Source organism: Nematolebias whitei, chromosome 8 (assembly GCF_014905685.2).
Source record: "Nematolebias whitei isolate Nwh7 chromosome 8, NemWhi1, whole genome shotgun sequence".
NCBI lineage: Eukaryota > Metazoa > Chordata > Actinopteri > Cyprinodontiformes > Rivulidae > Nematolebias > Nematolebias whitei.
This window is the reverse complement of record NC_056505.1, coordinates 6,089,419-6,107,038: the sequence shown is the minus strand read 5'-3', so window position 1 is coordinate 6,107,038 and position 17,620 is coordinate 6,089,419. Positions and strand designations below refer to the sequence as shown.

The window sequence follows — 17,620 nt, the reverse complement described above, 5'->3', positions numbered from 1 at the left end:
AAGAAGTCCATGTTCTGCTTCTTCAGCGTACAGAGTCCATGCATCATTACTGATTGGCTGTGCTGGCCTTTTAGTCTCTGATGTTATAAAGTATTATTATTAGGAGTGACTGCTGGATGCACATACTGTAGGTACAGTTTACTTCCTGTCGTCTCTGAATGTGACCCTGCCCGCCACCTAAGATGCTTTGCTCTGAGTGTTTTGTGACTTTATATCCTGGAATTTCAGGGTTTACTCGGAAAGAATCAGGAGAAACTCAGAGTATTTCGTCATGTCATGTGACATTACATGACAATTCTGTGACAATTCATTCTTTGACATTATCTCCCTTAAAAACTTTTACTTACTTAAAGGCCACTTTACTCATATTTCCCTCAGTTGGTATTAATTGTTTTTCTAACTCCTGTGAACCATTTAACACAGAGAGCTCATTTTTATTCTGTACCGGTCCAAAAGCTTGAATGTTTTTCAGTTTGGCTCCAATAAACTGAGATGTCCTCAGATGTTTTTTTTTTTTTTTCCCACCACTGTTCTCGTTTTCTGATCCTCCATCTGGGAAATCTGAGCTGCTCTTTGATCAGCGTGGAGCAGCTAGTTAGTCCCTGTGATGACGTGACTGGGTTTTCAATGCCTATTGGAGGTTTTTCCTTCAGCACCGAAACATTTACGAGTGTTTGCTTCACGTGAAGATACAACAAGCCTTTAAACAGTTGAAGTTAGTGGATTATTTATGGTTTATTGTGTAAACTTCTGTGGAAACGCTGACGTGTTTTTATCACAGGTGGTCCAGGAGTTCATGACCCCTGTGAGAGGGAACCCACAGACGTCCTGTCTGACCTCAGCGCCCAGCAGGCTGATGTCATCACACACAATGCGCAGGTCGGTCCACGCCACGGCGTTCTGATGTTTTAATTCATGTTTAAATCACTGAGACTGAAGCACGTTTTTACTGTTTCTAAACCTCTCGTGTTTAGTTTTAACGTATGTTGATGCTTGTTGCGAAGCTTTTAATTCACGCCTATATGACGAGCCCCTCTTTAGACTGAGCTGATTCGAGCTTTCATACATGAAGTCAGCTCTGCAGAACCATAGGAGGTATGAAGAGGAAGAAGTCTGCTGGTCGCGTGCCATCACTACATCACACTGAGCTATGATGCCAGCTCACCCTTTTATATATATATATAGTTACAGCTCTGTCACTACCTCCATTGGCATAACAGCAGCAGGTTGACTTCAACACCTCTCCCTTTATGCTGCGTCAATCCGTACAGAAATCACAGACTAGAAGAAGATGTTGTAGGCGGCTCCAAATCTGTGTCACTCACTGAAGTGCGATTGTTCACGTCAAATTAGGAGCAGCATTTGCGAGGGATTTTTCTTGAGATGGAGGAGGATGACTCGCCGGAGTGACCCCTGAGGAGGGAAAGACCAGTAGAAAAAGAACGTTTGCGAGGAATTTTTCAAAAATGTTTTAAAACGTCCACAAGGGTTCCCAATTTTGTTGTTAGTTGTTCTTGTGTCAGAAAATTTTGACATGTTCAAAAGATTTGCAAGATGCATTTTCTCTCCACATAGTAAATGGTAAATGGACTGTACTTGTAGAGCTCCTTTTGATCTTATCAAGACACTCAAAGCTATTTACAACATATGTGCCTCATTTACCCATCCATACAGCTCTCTGCTGTATCTGTACAAAGAATAATCAGAGCTTTATCACATTCACATCGGAGGCAATGAGTGTTTCAGTGTCTTGCCCAGGGACACTTCAGCACGTGACTGCTGGTGAAATCAAACCCCCAACTCACACATTGGAGGACAACTGCTCTAACCACTCAGCCACAGCCGCTCCTGCAGAAGTCATTGCAAATATCTGCAACTCGTCTCAGTCCTTTCTCAATTTAGTTTTCCTGGGGGGGGTTTCTCTCAAAATATTCAATATTTAAAGCTCAAGAGACGACGAGGCATCTCAAACCTCTCTCTGACCCATTGGAATTTTGTTGTAGGAGTCTCCAACCCATCTCAAGAGCACTAGAGCTTTTTTTGACTCTTGCACAGGAGCACTCTTTTGACCAAAAGCACCCGAGACAAATACCCAGGTCTAAAACCACAAACATCATAATAATAATAATGGTAATTTTTTTTAAACTCGTTCAAAACTGTAATTTTTTTTGTTCAAAAGTGTCCTCTAGCAGAATGAATCCTAAATGTGGGGCAGCTGCCAAAGTGGGTACAAAACAAGGTGGGTACGATGTGGGCAAAGGTGGACAACAAAATAATGTGCATGACCAAAAATGTAGTTTGATTACGAAACATGAGCTGTCGTTTTCAAAAACTGGCCATCACTTGGCTGAAAACTAAGAATTCAGTGGGACTGCAACTGAAAATATATCTATTTTCTAGCAATTTCACCACGATTTTGAGTCACCAGCTACGTCGTCATTCTGAATGAAAATCTGCATGTTTTCTTTCAATTCTGTTTTTTCAACAAGTCACAGCCCAAAGAGACGCTGTCTGTACGGTGTAGCTGTTAAGGAAGCGAGACGTATTTCCTCTTCTCGTCACCCCGTGTGGAGCTTTCCAAGTTCTCATGAACCTGTTGTTTCACCTCGACGGTGCGGCTGCTCAGGCTCCGACTGGTCCCTCAGAGGGTGCTTCACGAACAAAATGTCATTTTCAAAAGAATCAGTCGACCGACGGTGCTGACAAAAGAATTTCGAAGTAGAACTGTTCTGCAATGCAACAAAATGTTTTAAAGCTGTTTGTCACTTTTAGAGTGAAGCTGGGATCTTCATCAGAACGCAGTGCCGTTTCCCCAGAGTAATTAGTTCTGCAGAACTACCTACGGAAATTCATTTTATAAGCGTTTTACATCCATAATCTGCTCCTGTACAGACTCCATCTTTATGTCGACCCCTCAGAGTATTATTACACCTCTCTTCCTGTTTTGGGGGGGGGGGCTATAAACCCAGTTGCCGATGTTTGATTTAACAAAGGGCACTCATTAGCCGGACAGATTAAGAACTATCCACCTGGGCGTGCTTCCTCCCTGTTCACTGCACCAAAGTCAGCATTTTCCTCCAGTAAACAGCCCGGTACTGTTTCTTCCTACTGACAGAGTGTTATTTAAAGCGAGTCCACTGAAGCCACGCATGTCAGCAATATAAATAGCTGAGCTGTCCACAGAAAAATGAACTCTGACCTTGGTCTGTGGAGGCTTCTCAGACCGGCAGCCTCATTAGCCGTCAAATGAGCCCCGGTTCACACCGTCACAGCTACTGTTTCTGCTCAGAACATGAAACAAAGTCTGCCCCCCGGGCAGAAAGTGTGGGCTCAGTAAATAAGAAGACATCCTCAGTTTTATCTCTACTGCCTTCGCTCGGTTTTCAGTCTCGCTCTCTGTAGTAGAAATGAAGTCTGGGAATATTTTTCTGTATTTCCAAGTCATTTTTTGCCCACAAAGTGTTTATAAAACATGATATTTTCCCCCTACAGAATTGGTAGGTTCACACAAACACAGAGCTGCTCCCTCAAGTTTCTCTGATAATTAAAGTGTATCGATCGGGAAATAATTGGTAGCTTTGCTGCTTGTTTATTTCTTATACTCTCCTGTGTGCACTGCAGGGTTTTCAACCACTACAATGACGTGTCCTTATTCTGTTTGTGTGTTTCAGCATGCGTTACGCCTTGTAGCATTTGGACAGCTTTACAAGGTCTTGAATATGGATCCTCTGCCAGCCAGTAAGCCCTGCTCAAGGCTGTTAGAAGGTCTGTGTTCAAATGGTTTTTGTCTGTGCATTTTCATCTGTCTTCATCTGTGTGTGTACTGTTTATTCTTTATCAGTGTTTTTTTTTTATTTTTATGCTTTTACCTCATATATTCCATCTGTTCAGACGCAATCCAGAAATTTTTTTTTAAATAATATAATCAATAATAAAGTGAGATGATGGGTGTGAGGCTTTAAGTGAGGACATGTTTCTGCAGGTGGCTGTCTGAAGAGGCACCGGGAGGATGTGGGGTCAGAAGATGGAGACCTCATCAAAAGGATGAAAGGTGACTCTCTGGTTTTATTTCAAACAGATGCTCGTCGTCTCTCCTCTGAAAGGCAGGAACTCGGCATCTACCTCAGATCTGATCTCCTAAACACTGATTTTATTTCCTGTTCTTTAGATCATCCTTGTTGGGCTATATGAAGTGAAAATAGGCAGATTTGAAATAAGTGTAGATTAAATCATGAACATGGTGCCATGGTGTGTATGGAGCAGGTATGATGTGGGGAGAGATGGGCAATGAATTCACGTGCACAGCCTAGAATACAGTTTCACGATGATCATTATTTATGATTCATTAAAAAAAATTTAATTGGCCAAATAAAATGCAGCCTCAGAGCTCCCTGGTCTCTTTGTTGCAAACGTGAGAATTAAGCGGAAAACTGACCATATTCTCACATTTTTGAGTTGCAGCTAGTTTCCAGTTGTAGCAGAAAGTATGATTTTGATTGAAAAGCCTTTATCTTTGGAGTGGGCAGCACGGTGGCGCAGTTGATAGAGCTGCCGCCTCTCAGCGAGCAGGTCACCCCAGTTCAAATCCCAGGCGGGGATCTTTCTGGGTGGAGTTTGCATGTTCTCTCCATGCAGGCGTGGGTTTTCTCCGGGTACTCCAGTTTCCTCCCACAGACCAAAAACATGCATGTTAGACTGATTGGTGACTAAATTGTCCCTAGGTGTGAGTGAGAGAGTGAATGGTTGTTTGTCTCATTTGTCTCTGTGTCCCTGTGATGGACTGGAGACCTGTCCAGGGTGTCCCCTGCCTCTCGCACTGCAACTGCTGGATATGAGCACTGATGACCCCTGCGACCCGAAAAGAAAGAAACGGGTAAGGATAATGGATGGATGTGTTTGGACTCTGACCAGCATCTTTTCTAGAAATGTAAGCCCTCTCCATCCCCTCATGGAATTGGTAGGCTGTCAAGGCTCTCTTGATGTGGACTCTTCATGCTAGTCCTTTTTAGGAGGCAGGAAACTGAGGCTAGAAGCAAACGGAACGCCTCTCTTTCACTTGCTGCAGTTTGATGTGCAGCCTGGGACACAAACAGTGTAATGAGGACCCAAACCCAATGCTTCACTGACATGCAGCAGTTTATCCTGTTGCAACCTGTCTGCATCCTTGTGAGAGAAAAGAGGTAACTAGCACGTTAGCCTTAACAGAAGTGGTGGTCTTGGTGAGGTGAAGAACAAAGAAATAAAGCTGATGATGAATGTATTTAAGTGCAGGTCATGTCTGCCACTTGTCATCGCGTCTTCTCCACGACAGTGTTATATTCTCTGCTATATGGTTTTACTTGAGTGAGTGAAGGGAACAGAATTTTCTGCAACAGAAAATATTGAATAAAAGCAAGAATATTGTCTGAAACCTTCGCTGGTCAAACACAACACATCACTTGGAGACGGGCAGAAAAATCAGCGTCTAATAGCAGCAGATAAGTGGATATTGACCGAGGACTTTGTCGGGACAGAAGGCTGGGTCTGTGTGCGTCGAACGTGTCTGAGCACCATCTGACTGTAAACAAGGTGCTTTTCAGCAGGCTTTGAGCGAAAAGCTGGAAAAGTGAATCAGTGGAGCCGAAAGAAATAAAGCTGGAGCTTTTCTTAGAAATTAGGACGATCAGGTGTGATGGGGAACAAAGCAGGCTGTTGGGTATAAAACACCCAGTGTTCATTTCAGTGAATGTGTGCATCGGAGGAGAGAAAATAAGTTGAGCCCGCATGAATTTGTGTGCATCTCAGCAGTTATAGATCCAGTTTATTGCATTGAACTGTGTCCTCAGCTCGTCCTCTGACTCTGTGGCGTTATTCACCGAGCGGCTTCAAACCACCGACAGGAGTTTTTATCCTCGCAGCTGTGGCCTTGGCTGACACGGATCCTTGAAAAGAGAAAATGGGTTGAAGTTATCAGATTTCCTCTGAGCTGTGAGCGGACAGAAACATTCAGAGTTCATCAGGAATCGATCAGCTCCTGTGTTCGGGTCAGAAAACATCTGTCAGTGACTCGTGTCCAGGAACAAGGATTGCTGCATCAGGACAGGTAGTTCTATTTCATATAGGCTTCGCCCTTTAAGGCTGTCGCTGATGGTTTATCCCGTTATGCGCAGCATAAGCACTGAAAAAAATTAGTCCACGCCCACCTGCTGTGTGGGCCCCACCCGGTCCGTATAAATTACGTTAAGAGCGGGAAATCGGCTCCCATTTTTTCTTCAGCGAGCTAATATAGCACTGTCAGAAGAACAAAGAAGATAAATTGTGTAAATGACCAACCTTGTGAAGGATGCTTGGCCCGGCAGTCGACCTCCGGTCGTCCGGTGAGTTCTCCTCCCCGAGGAGAAGATGACAGCAGTCTTATTCCAAGGTAAGCGTCCGGGAACATTTCCCAGTGACAGGTCATTACACGCTGGACAACGCCATCTTGTGTTTTTCCTCTTATCGCCGACCCTCGGGGCGAACCGGATGGTTCCTCCGGGGCAAGGTGTGCTCAGCTGCAGCCCCCGCTGCTCATTCCCTCCCGGGGAGCGTAGTGTAGGTGGAGGGGGGCTGAGTGAATGCTCACCCCATCCCACCTCGTTTCGCATCGGCGATCACACCGCTCCCGGCCGACAGCGCCCTCAGGGGTTGCCCGGCGGAACCCGGGAGGAGGCTGACATGAAGGGACCCCTTTTTTTTCTACGTCCCTCGCCTTTTCCCGCCAGTTCGGATCCACACGCGTCTGCGTGTGGATCCAGTAAAACAAAAGAGACGGATGATCACTGTCCCTCCCTCCATGGGAGCAGACCTCCGACACTGGGGAAACACCCTGGCTCTGTCAGAGGGAGTCCCCGTCAGCAGACCCACGTCACGTGTCAGTCTTCACGGACGCGTCTCTGTCAGGTTGGGGGGGGGAACATGCCTATCTCAAGCAGTAGGGGCGCTGTGGCCCCACCGCACATCAGCCCACATCAATGTTTTGGAGTGTCGCACAGTGCTGAATGTGATTCAACATTTTGCTCCCGTGCTACAGAATCAACACGTGTTGATTCACACAGACAACATGGTGACTGCTGCGTACATAAACCGCCAGGGGGGTGTGCGTTCAGCCCAGATGTTACACATTGCGCGGAAGCTACTGAGTTGGGTTCATCAAACCTGCTTTATTAGAGCGGTTTACATATCCGATGTTCTGAACAGAGGGGCTGATGTGACGTCCAAGGGCGGCCCACGTTATGTGGACCGGATCCTCCATCCGGATCTGATGTTTTTCAGACACAGCAGAAGTTGGCAAAGCAGCTGTGGACCTGTTTGCGACGCGAGAAGAACGCGCAATGTCAACTACGGTTTTTTCCCTGAGCCCGCGAGACGATCCATCGCTGGGGGGGGGACGCATTTGCTCACAGTCGGTGGCCCAAAACGCTTTTTACGCGTTTCTTTTCCCTCACCTCCTCTGTTTTTTACGGTCCATGAACCGAGTTCAGGAGGAGGGATTGACAGCTCTCCTGGTGGCTCCCGGCGTGTGAACGCACTATGGTTCCCAGGCCTGCAACGTCTGTTGTGGGGTCGCCGTGGAACTGTCGTGGAGGAAGGATGCTCTCCTTCAGGCAGGAGGAGCGACCAAGAGTTACCCAGAAATAGGTCAACACCGGTGGGTTTGACCGCTGAGCGGTCCCACTTAGAGGATGGGTCTCCCTCAGGAGATAGTGTGCACAATTCAAGATTCACGTGCTGCATCTACCACAGTTCTGTACACATCAAGGGTACGGCTTTTCAGCGCTGGTGTACAGAGAAGGTTTAGAGACCACTTCATGCTTTTTAGGCAGCGTGTTGTTTTTCTACAACACCTGATGGATAGGGAGTTGGCTTTCAGTACGCTTTAACGTACGTTGCAGCCATTTCTTCCTGCCACAAAGGGTTTGGAGACAGAACAGCTTTTAATCACCCGCTGATGAAGCGGTTTCTAAAAGGTGTTCAGAGATGTAGGCCTGTTTCATGCCCACTTGTTCCACAGTGGGATTTAACGCTGGTCCTGCGAGCCCTGATCAAAGCTTCAATTGAGCCTCTGGATCAGTTTTCATTTAAATTCTTGTCTCTTTAAACAGTCCTGCTGCTGGTTTTAACACCCGCTAAGAGGGTAAGTAATTATCTGCCCTCTCTGTTGTTTCGTCATGCCTTAGAATTAGGCTGACGGGCAGCTCAGCTGTTTTAAGACCAACCCAGCTTTTATGCCTAAAACATCACGAGCTCTTTTAAATCAAGAGTGATGTCGTTGGAGGGGTCTTTTCCCCCCCACAGATCAGAAGGGGAAGCATCTGTTCATCTTCTCTGCCCGATGCAGGCGTTGACGTGTTACGTAACGCGCACAGCTGCAATGCGTTCAAATTCAACAATTGTTTGTGCATTATAGAGATGCTTCTGCAGGTCGCCGTTATCCATCCAGCGCTTGTCACACTGGCTGTGTGAGGCCTTTTTCTGAAGCCTACAGAGCATCAGATTTAGGGCCTCCTGTCAACCTCTAAGCACACTCGACCAGGGGTATCGCATCTTCGACTGCTCTGCATAATGGTATGTCAATGCAGGACATTTGCACTGCGGCTGCATGGTCAACACCCTGCTCATTTATTCGCTTTTACCTACGTGATGTAACGGCTCGTTCCATGACACATTCTGTCCTTAGTGCTCATGGAACTCTGTTTAAGCTCACTTCTGTCTGCATGCATTACAGTGTGAGATGTTGTTTTCAGTCACAGTCGTGTCTGTGATTTTGGTTCTATTGTCACTAATCAGTTCATGATTATTGTTAACAATCAGTTCATTTGATTATTGATCAATTCATGGACATTAATCTGTTTATACTGTTCAGCCATGAACCAGTTGGTTCATGCCCCCCCCCCCCTCTTTTCAACTTCTTCTTCATGTTGAAAGTTTTTCCGGGGTATTCATGTTTGTCAGAACGCATAGTTACACAACATGCGTCTGTGCATGGCACATAATTACGCGATGCGTAGTTTATGCACACGGGGAGCTGAGTGACAAGACGTTTTTTGGGCAAGCTTCCGCTTCTTACTGTGTTCGAATGGACCCAGTGAGGCGAGGACCACATCCGCTTCGCCCTTAAACCATCAGCGACAGCCTTAAAGGGCGAAGCCTATATGAAATAGAACGTTGGTTACGTACTGTAACCCCAGATTCTATGAATATAGGCGTAGCCCTTTAAGCGTCGGGCCTCACTGGCTCCTAAATGGCTGAAGAAAAAAGCTATTTTGGGAGCCGATTTCCCGCTCTTAACGTAATTTATACGGACCGGGTGGGGCCCACACAGCAGGTGGGCGTGGACTAATTTTTTTCAGTGCTTATGCTGCGCATAACGGGATAAACCATCAGCGACAGCCTTAAAGGGCTACGCCTATATTCATAGAATCTGGGGTTACAGTACGTAACCAACGTTTTAGATCATTGTCATCCTACTGAGCCCAAACCAGCTGGAACGGTGTTTTTCCATGATGGTTACAGCCCACACCATCACAAATATTTAATGCTTAATGGTGGAAACAGCACAGCTTCTCTGTTCCTCACGAACGGACCGCTCCCTTCAGACCGATGTGTGGGTTTCATGTTCTCCGCTGTAGAGCACAGTCCAGACCCATAAATAATGTTTACCGTAATTTTCGTTGTATGTCACAGTTTTTTGTATAAATTAGCATGCCTGTCTTATACAGCGAAGCAACGCATTTTTTTTTTCCCATATTTTTTACCCAATTTTTGGCTGAGATCTGACCATTTCATTTATTCTGACATGGAAAATATTTAACACTACCATTTTCAGCCACTAGAGGGCCTTCGACTAATATGGCAAGCCAAGTGTCTCATTAATAGGTAAAAGTGGCTATTAATGAGACACTTGGCTTGCCATACCATGCCACCTTCTTCTCGCTCTGGAACTCCTGGAGCAAACGTCAAATCAGCTGCATTTTGCCGCGCCGCCCACGTGAAATGCAGCTGATTTGACCGTCAAAGTGCATTTATTAAGGAAAAATTCAACTGAGACACACCTTTACTATAATGTTGAACAAATAATTGCTTTTAGGTGGTTATCTTGTTAAATTTCGAAGAAATGCACAGCGAGTCGTCCCTTTGTGCGTTCCTGTTTCCCCATATCGGCTTTCAAAATGCAGCTGATTTGACCGTCAAAGTGCATTTATTAAGAAAAAGTTGGACTGAGACGCACCTTTTCTATAATTTCGAGCAAACAAATAATTGTTTTTAAGTGTCAATCTTGTTAAATTCTTGTTAAAGTGTTCCCGTGCACGCTTCCGCAACCGCCATTTGGCAGCCAATCGATTTTTGGCACAACACCGGCCCACATTTCCAGGTTGTCAACGGTGACGCATAATAGATGCGACTTATACGGCAAAACGACATATTTGTGTGGTTTTTTTCCACTTTATTAGACACTTTTGGTCGCATCAGTGCGGCAGGTACGGTACATTACAAACATGTTTATTGAACTAAAGAATGTGTCATGCATCCTTTAGAGGTTTTTTTATGTATATAATTGAATTCAGTTATTGTGAAGTGAAAACAGAAGGCAACAGAATTGAAAATAACATCGTATTAAATGTTTTTGTTGCCAGCTGCCATGAATCAAATCAATTACAGATGGTTGCCACATCTGGCCTTACAAAACCCCAAAATGACTGTAACATAGCTGTTTTGACAGATACTGGGTTAAAACATGCTGTGGAAGTAGCTGAGCATCATTCCCATCACATACGTTGAGCACAACTCGCATCAACTGTTCCTGTTTGTCTGCTGGCAAACTATCTCAAATCACTGGATGAAGTTCACTGGAACTCAAAAAGTAAGCAAAGACTTGGCTCTTGTTTGAAGACCTTTATTCAAATTGTGTTGCACACAAAACTGTACTCGGTAGTTTATTATATTCATTCAACCTTTATTTATACAGGTTATCAGTTTGTGTCGTCTCAGTGGTGTCAGTTTATTTCCCATTAAATAGAACAGATGATGAATATGTAAAAAGACAAATATTTAGCTTCTCCTGCTCAGAAATCTTAAATTTTAGTTCTGAAAATAATCAGTATATTGTTGGAAAATGAAAATAATTCTTAGTTTTTGCACTCCACCCACCCTCAGCTGCCCCCCGGTTGTGTCTGTCGGTGTCTCGGTAATTAAATCGGTCCTCACTGGGACGATCGTCTCCGGCAAAACTCATCTGCTTCCAGTTCAAAGGAGGTGACGAGAGGCAGCAGAAGCCAACAGGGATTAATACTGCAGGCAGCAGCCATGCAGTTATCTCACAGCCACTTCCTGCCACACACACACACACATTAACACCTCCCCCTCCGCTCCTCTCAGCACTGGTTCTTCAGTTCCTTCACCTCCATCTTCTTCCTCAGCGTCTCTGTCTCTACAGTGAACTGCCGTCACACACAGTGATGAAGCTGCTGCTCTCATTGTGGATTCTGGATTTCATACCATTAAAAAAAAATGTTTTGAGCAACCTCATGTTCAGAGCTTGTTGCTGTTGATGCCTGCCAGCTACTTTCACACAGAGTTTAGCTCAGTCTCTGTAAAACTAACAGAGTTATAGCAGTGGCTCATGTCAATTAGCTGCAACAGCAATAACGAAGTACCTTAAAGTGTCTCCTTTCTTTTTTTTTTTACTGACTGACTTTAACTTATTCAACAAAATACAACACATAAAACACATTAGACAACAAAATACTGACTGTTTCTAGGTTTGGTCTGTACATTGATCTAGCTTATGTCACCAAGTGTTGGCTTTTATTTCCAGTTCAGTTGTAAAACGTCAGGGCGAGCTCTTCTGTATGTGGTCAGGAAGTGTCACCCCAGTCCTGTCAACCAGCTGATAACTTGGAGCCAATAAAACAGCTTCTGACATCTTCTGAACTTCTCATCTCAGAGACAGTTGGGAAATAAGAAACCCCACCGAGGAGTGATTTCCTCAGTCTTGTCACTCGGGTCAACAGCTCGCAGGTGGAAACGGACCTAATGACCTGCAGCACAGTGGGGTGGCTGTCTCAAGTCGTTTTAATTCACTTGAGCTACTGAGTCTTGACCCGGCGGACCTCCTGTGGTGAGCCATGAGCTTGTCAAGGCTTTAAGGCTCTTCGTTTCAGTCGAAACCTCTCATCTTGTCCCTTTACAGTGCTAATTGGCTGTTCATGTTTGTTGTAACGAATCCATTTTGAGTGGTATGACTGCAGGTGGTCAGGTCTGACACCTCTACATATTTAGTGGTAAATAATGTACCTGAAAACCTTTTGCAATCAGATGTTGCGTACCTGCGCTGTATGCAGATACACGCACACAGTGGGCTGTCAGTGAGGACTTCATCAGGTCTGCTGATAATTTGTAAAAACTACAGAGAATTCAGACATCTAAACTGTTACGCTGACAATAACACGGGTCAGAACTAGGCCTGTCACGATAAATTCTGCTGGGCAATTGTTTCAGAAATTATTGTGATAAACGATAAAATTGTTTGAAATTTGACAATAATTAGTAATTATTGTCAAACAAGAAGAAATGTTTAATTTATTTTGAGTGTAGTGTAGTTTGACCACCGGATAACAGTATAAAACTGACCTGAAGGATGGATAGTGAGGGAGCGAGCAGCGTGTCTCTTAAAGAAAAATGGGAGTGAGGCCCCTTGACGTGACATGGGCTGTCTCTCTTCAGTTCTCGAAATGACGGACACTCGGTTTGAGCTCTTTAGCATCGCATTTTTCACATAAAGCTTTTAATAAAAAAATCAGTAAACAAGTTCTCAGCTTCTTTTTGCAGAGAAAAACAACTTTTTACACAAATACACAGATTTCAACTGTGAATTTTGGAGCTTTGACAAGACGGAGGTCCCCCCCCCGAGCTCTGACTATTAGCTTAGCTCGTAGCTTAGCTTCTCAGCTTAGCTGCTTCTAACGATCTAAAAACGCAATTTTGGACTTTAAAACGGATTTTAAAGAGAAAGGGAGGAGTCAGTGAAGAGCACTGGAGTTGAGCTTTTTGTCATCTAGTGTCTTCAGTAGAAAGAGAGAGACACGGAGAAACGATAAAGCCGATAAATGAAAATGAGGTTGATAATTTCATTTATCATTCGATTAATGGATTTATTGTTTATCGCGACAGGCCTAGTCAAAACCATTCGTCATGTTTTTGCAGTGTTCTCTTGATAAGAAAACACAATAGTAGTGGAAAAAGGGCAGATCTGCAAAGATTAGTGACTTCACAGAGCTCAGTGTCAAAGCAGACTGTAACCCTGTTTACATGACGTGCTGTTTGAAACTGGAGCTTTTCTGTCGCGGTTCAGCAACAACCCTCGTTCTCTCTGAAACCAAAGGTTTCTCAATCCAGGTCTGCGTGGAAGTTGTCAACCCCTGCAGAGGTATGAAACACTCCACAGATGTGAAAACGTGCATGCACACTACATGCAGTCAATTTTTCTGCACTAACACAGAATCGGTATAACAACTGGCAGAGTGTTTTTTACGCTACTCGCCCTTTTTCAGCGTGTAGGAGCAAGCCAACAGCATCCTAGGTTTGAAGGAGCATTTGTGTGTTGACCAGTTTAAATGCAAGTGTGCTCATGCAGACACTGCATGCACAATGCAAGCAGATGAGCCCAGCGTCTGTGTTGCCAGATGAACATAATTACATTGTTTGCCGCCTCCTTTTCTGTGCATACGTTCGTTAAACACAATACACACCTCATCTTAAAACACCCTCCTTCCAAGACCGCTCACCCTCAGCTCATGTGATGGTTTGGGTCAAAATACAATAAATTTAAAGTGACTATAGTTCATCATTTCCTATCTGGCAACCAGCCTGCTATGGAAACTTCAGCAGGTTAATATAAACAGTTTTTTTTCTTGTTTATTTGCTACAATAAACATTGAAGAAACAGATTTTTCTCATGTAAACTGGGCTTTAACCTGTAAACTGCCTCAGATTGTTGTCCTCTGGTTGACACATCACATTAAAGCATGCAGGTCCTAAAACACTCGGAACAAACGTTAAACCAAAAACTCACCATACATACCCTGTTTATGATTTAATCATGATAATCCTGACAACGTGAATTATAGAGAAGGATTTCAATGCACACTTCATTTATTTTTGTTTCACTCATTTTATTTATTTTTATTTTACCCCAAGTCCTCCGCTCTGCTGCTCGTGTGGTGTCACGTCAGTTCAGCTGGAGGTCCTACAGCTTGGCTCTGGACAGATTGTATTCACGCTACTAAAATACGGGTTAGGGTTAAAGGGGTCCAGGCCACTTTTGAAAAAATATATTCAACATGCATTGATTTAATCCAGTCCTGTATTTAGTGCTGTCTGGTCACAAGTGGATGGCTCCAAGTTGTTTTGAACTACAGGTCGGAACATCCATCCATTATTCTTCACACTTCTTCCTTTTTGGGTCGTGGGGGGCACCCTGGACTGGTCTCAAGTCCATCACAGGTCTGAACAACCTCTTATAAAGAAGACTAAACATAGAGGGGTTGTTTTATTGTATTTCATAGCTGGTGCAGTTTATTATCTTCTCCCATCTTAGCTAATGAGAGCAACAAGTTCTTAGGGGTCTGATTTCTTCACATCCAACTAATATTTGCATCTTTTCTTCTTTAGTCCTGGACTGGAGAATGACTGATCCAAACCATCCCATGAACGCTCTGATGCGCCTGAACCAAATCCACCCGGGCCTTCAGTACCGCCTTCTGTCCCAGTCTGGTCCAGTCCACGCTCCCGTCTTCACCATGTCTGTGGAGATTCAGGGAACCACCTACCAGTCCACTGGGAACTCCAAAAGGACCGCCAAGCTCCAAGTCGCCCTCAAGGTGCTGGACAGGTTTTAAAAGGAGCCTAAATGTTTAACAAGTCGAGACGTTTTAGTTTAATAACTCCAAACAGGAACATCTCTTTGAAGCTAAATACATGATGGATTAAATAACAGAAGAAGATTAGATTTAGTGGTTTAGATGTTAGAAATTTAGGGTTTTATTTCATGAATCAGGCCACTCGTTATTGTATATGAACGAACGTGACGTGTAAAATTTGAATTTAAAAATGATTTTCACACAAACACTCTGAACACACCTACTGAGACTTTTTTTTTTAAGTATTCCAAAATCTGTGACCTAAATAATTAAAAGAGAAAACCTCATCTGAGAAGCTTGAAACACAAAGTGAACATTCATTCTCTCCCTGAACGTTAACGGAGACGAACAATCAGCTGAAGTCGTGAATCAATGAGTGAAAAATGTGTTGTTTGTTTGAAGCAGCTCACCTTCAGTTTGTAGTTTCACTGCTTTTATCACATTTATTCACGAAGCTTCACACCAGTACTCCCACTACAGTGTGTTTGTGTCGTCCACTCTGCAGCAGCTGAGGCTCGAGTGCCTTGCTCGGTGGCACTTTGGTCAGAACCGACAGATGGATGGTTTTTATAGATGATCATTTGTTAAACTAGAATCAGTTTTGTTGTCAGTGTAGATTTTACAGCAACATTATGTTGAAGCAGTCAGTTTAGGTCCAAACCAATAAAACCCAAAATATTCAAACATGGACGCCACATCCATTGAGCTTTTTACAGGTCGTTGAGCGCAGTCTCTAGATGGGGTCTTTCCTACGGTTTAGTTTATTTAAATACACTTGAGCAGATATGAACACTGTTTAGACTGTGCTCTGCAGTCGCACGTTACTATCACAACATAAATACTAATAAAACTATTCTATAAATATGTTTGTATAGAAAAGTCAATAAAAAAAACGTGCAGGTGCAAAGGACCAAATCAACGCAGACTGGAAATGGCTATTGAAGCGCGTGGTGCCTGATTTTACACGTGCACATTAGCGTCTGTAAAAAGGTCAGTGAAGCAGGTGGAGCAGCTCCTCCCCCTTTTTTTTAAATGTGGGTGCAAACTTGTGTTCTTGCTCTCATTTTTTATTTTTACTTCAAACATGTTTTCACCTCTAGCACCTCCTCTTTGAGTTGGTTCATGCAGGTAGCCGCTACGCTAGCCCGCTAGCTTACTAGTCGGTTTATTTAAAGGTTAAAACTGCTAAATCTTTTTCTGACTACTAATCAGACAGAATGGACTAAGCATTGAGTGACATCACACTAATAAAAGCACAAGCGAGTTAAAAAAAAGTGAAAAAGCAGAAATAAAAGTCTTGTGTTGAAAAAGTCCAACATAAGAGCTCTGCAATCTTCATTACACCAGCCTGTCAGACAGGTTTCATGTTTCCACTCTAAAATATAATCAGGCGTCCATGTCTACAATCGTATCCATCCCTGTAAAACTGAAACTTTCTCGTGCCCGACTCTGTTTTTGTCATCGCTCTCAGGCGCTGCAGGCTCTGGGCTACGTGCTCCGCTGCGACGGAGACTTGGACTCACTGAGCGCCGACGAGAAGTCCGACGGCGAGGGCAAGAACGACAGGATGTCCACCAGCTCCAGCTCCACGTCGGTCACCTCCTCCACAGAGACACAGGAGGTGAGGCGCAAACACACAACTGATGCACAAAGACACCAGCGCTGGCATCAGTGACCACAGCGACGCCTCATTAAACACGTCTGTGTGAAAACTAAAACTTCATATTTTTATCTGAATTGTAAAAAGAAACCGGTAAATCCTTAAATTGGTTCTGCTTTAAATGAAATTTGTGTTTGTTTTGGTTCCATCCCGGAAGACGGATTTCTCCTCCGCTGCTCCCCGAGGTTAATTACTGAATCTGACGTTTAAAGAATTTATGAGCTGACACAAATTGTCAGCCTTTGCAGCCAAAGTAGTCGAGTTCACAAGATATTATGTGTATTCTGCTTCTTTTCTGATTATTTCACATTTGCTTGTTTCTGTATGATTAGAACATGCTACTGGATGCCTCATATTTCCCCCTGGGACTGACTGACTGACTGACTGACTGACTGACTGACTGACTGACTGTCTGTCTGTCTGTCTGTCTATCTCTATTTATCTATCTATCTATATCTCTATCTATATATATATCTATATCTAACTATCTCTCTCTATCTCTCTATCTCTCTCTATCTATCTCTTTCTCTGTCTATCTATATATATATATCCATCTATCTTTTTATCTCTATCTATCTATATCTCTATATCTATCTATATATATTTATATCTATCTATCTATATCTATCTTATCTCTCTATCTCTCTCTCTATCTATCTCTCTCTCTCTCTATCTCTCTCTCTGTCTATATATATATATATCCATCTATCTTTTTATCTCTATCTATATCTCTATATCTATATATATATTTATATCTATCTATCTATCTATCTATATCTATATCTATATATATATATATATATATATCTCTCTATATATATATATCTCTCTCTATCTGTCTATATATATATATATATATCCATCTATCTTTTTATCTCTATCTATATATATATATATATTTATATCTATCTATATCTATATATATATTTATATCTATCTATATCTATATATATATTTATATCTATCTATATCTCTCTATCTATCTATCTATCTATATATATATATATATATATATATATATATA

The 17,620-nt window shown here is 43.2% G+C and overlaps 1 protein-coding gene across 1 annotated transcript in view; it reads left to right on the top strand.

Moving 5' to 3' along the window:
- The window catches only part of LOC119413801 (spermatid perinuclear RNA-binding protein), a 93,280-nt gene that overhangs the window by 68,469 nt on the left and 7,191 nt on the right, over positions 1-17,620 (top strand). Inside the window, exons 9-13 of the mRNA XM_037680864.1 lie at positions 782-879; positions 3,672-3,765; positions 3,983-4,051; positions 14,689-14,897; positions 16,408-16,557. Coding sequence (XP_037536792.1) covers positions 782-879; positions 3,672-3,765; positions 3,983-4,051; positions 14,689-14,897; positions 16,408-16,557 — 620 coding nt within the window. The remainder of the gene's footprint in view (positions 1-781; positions 880-3,671; positions 3,766-3,982; positions 4,052-14,688; positions 14,898-16,407; positions 16,558-17,620) is intronic.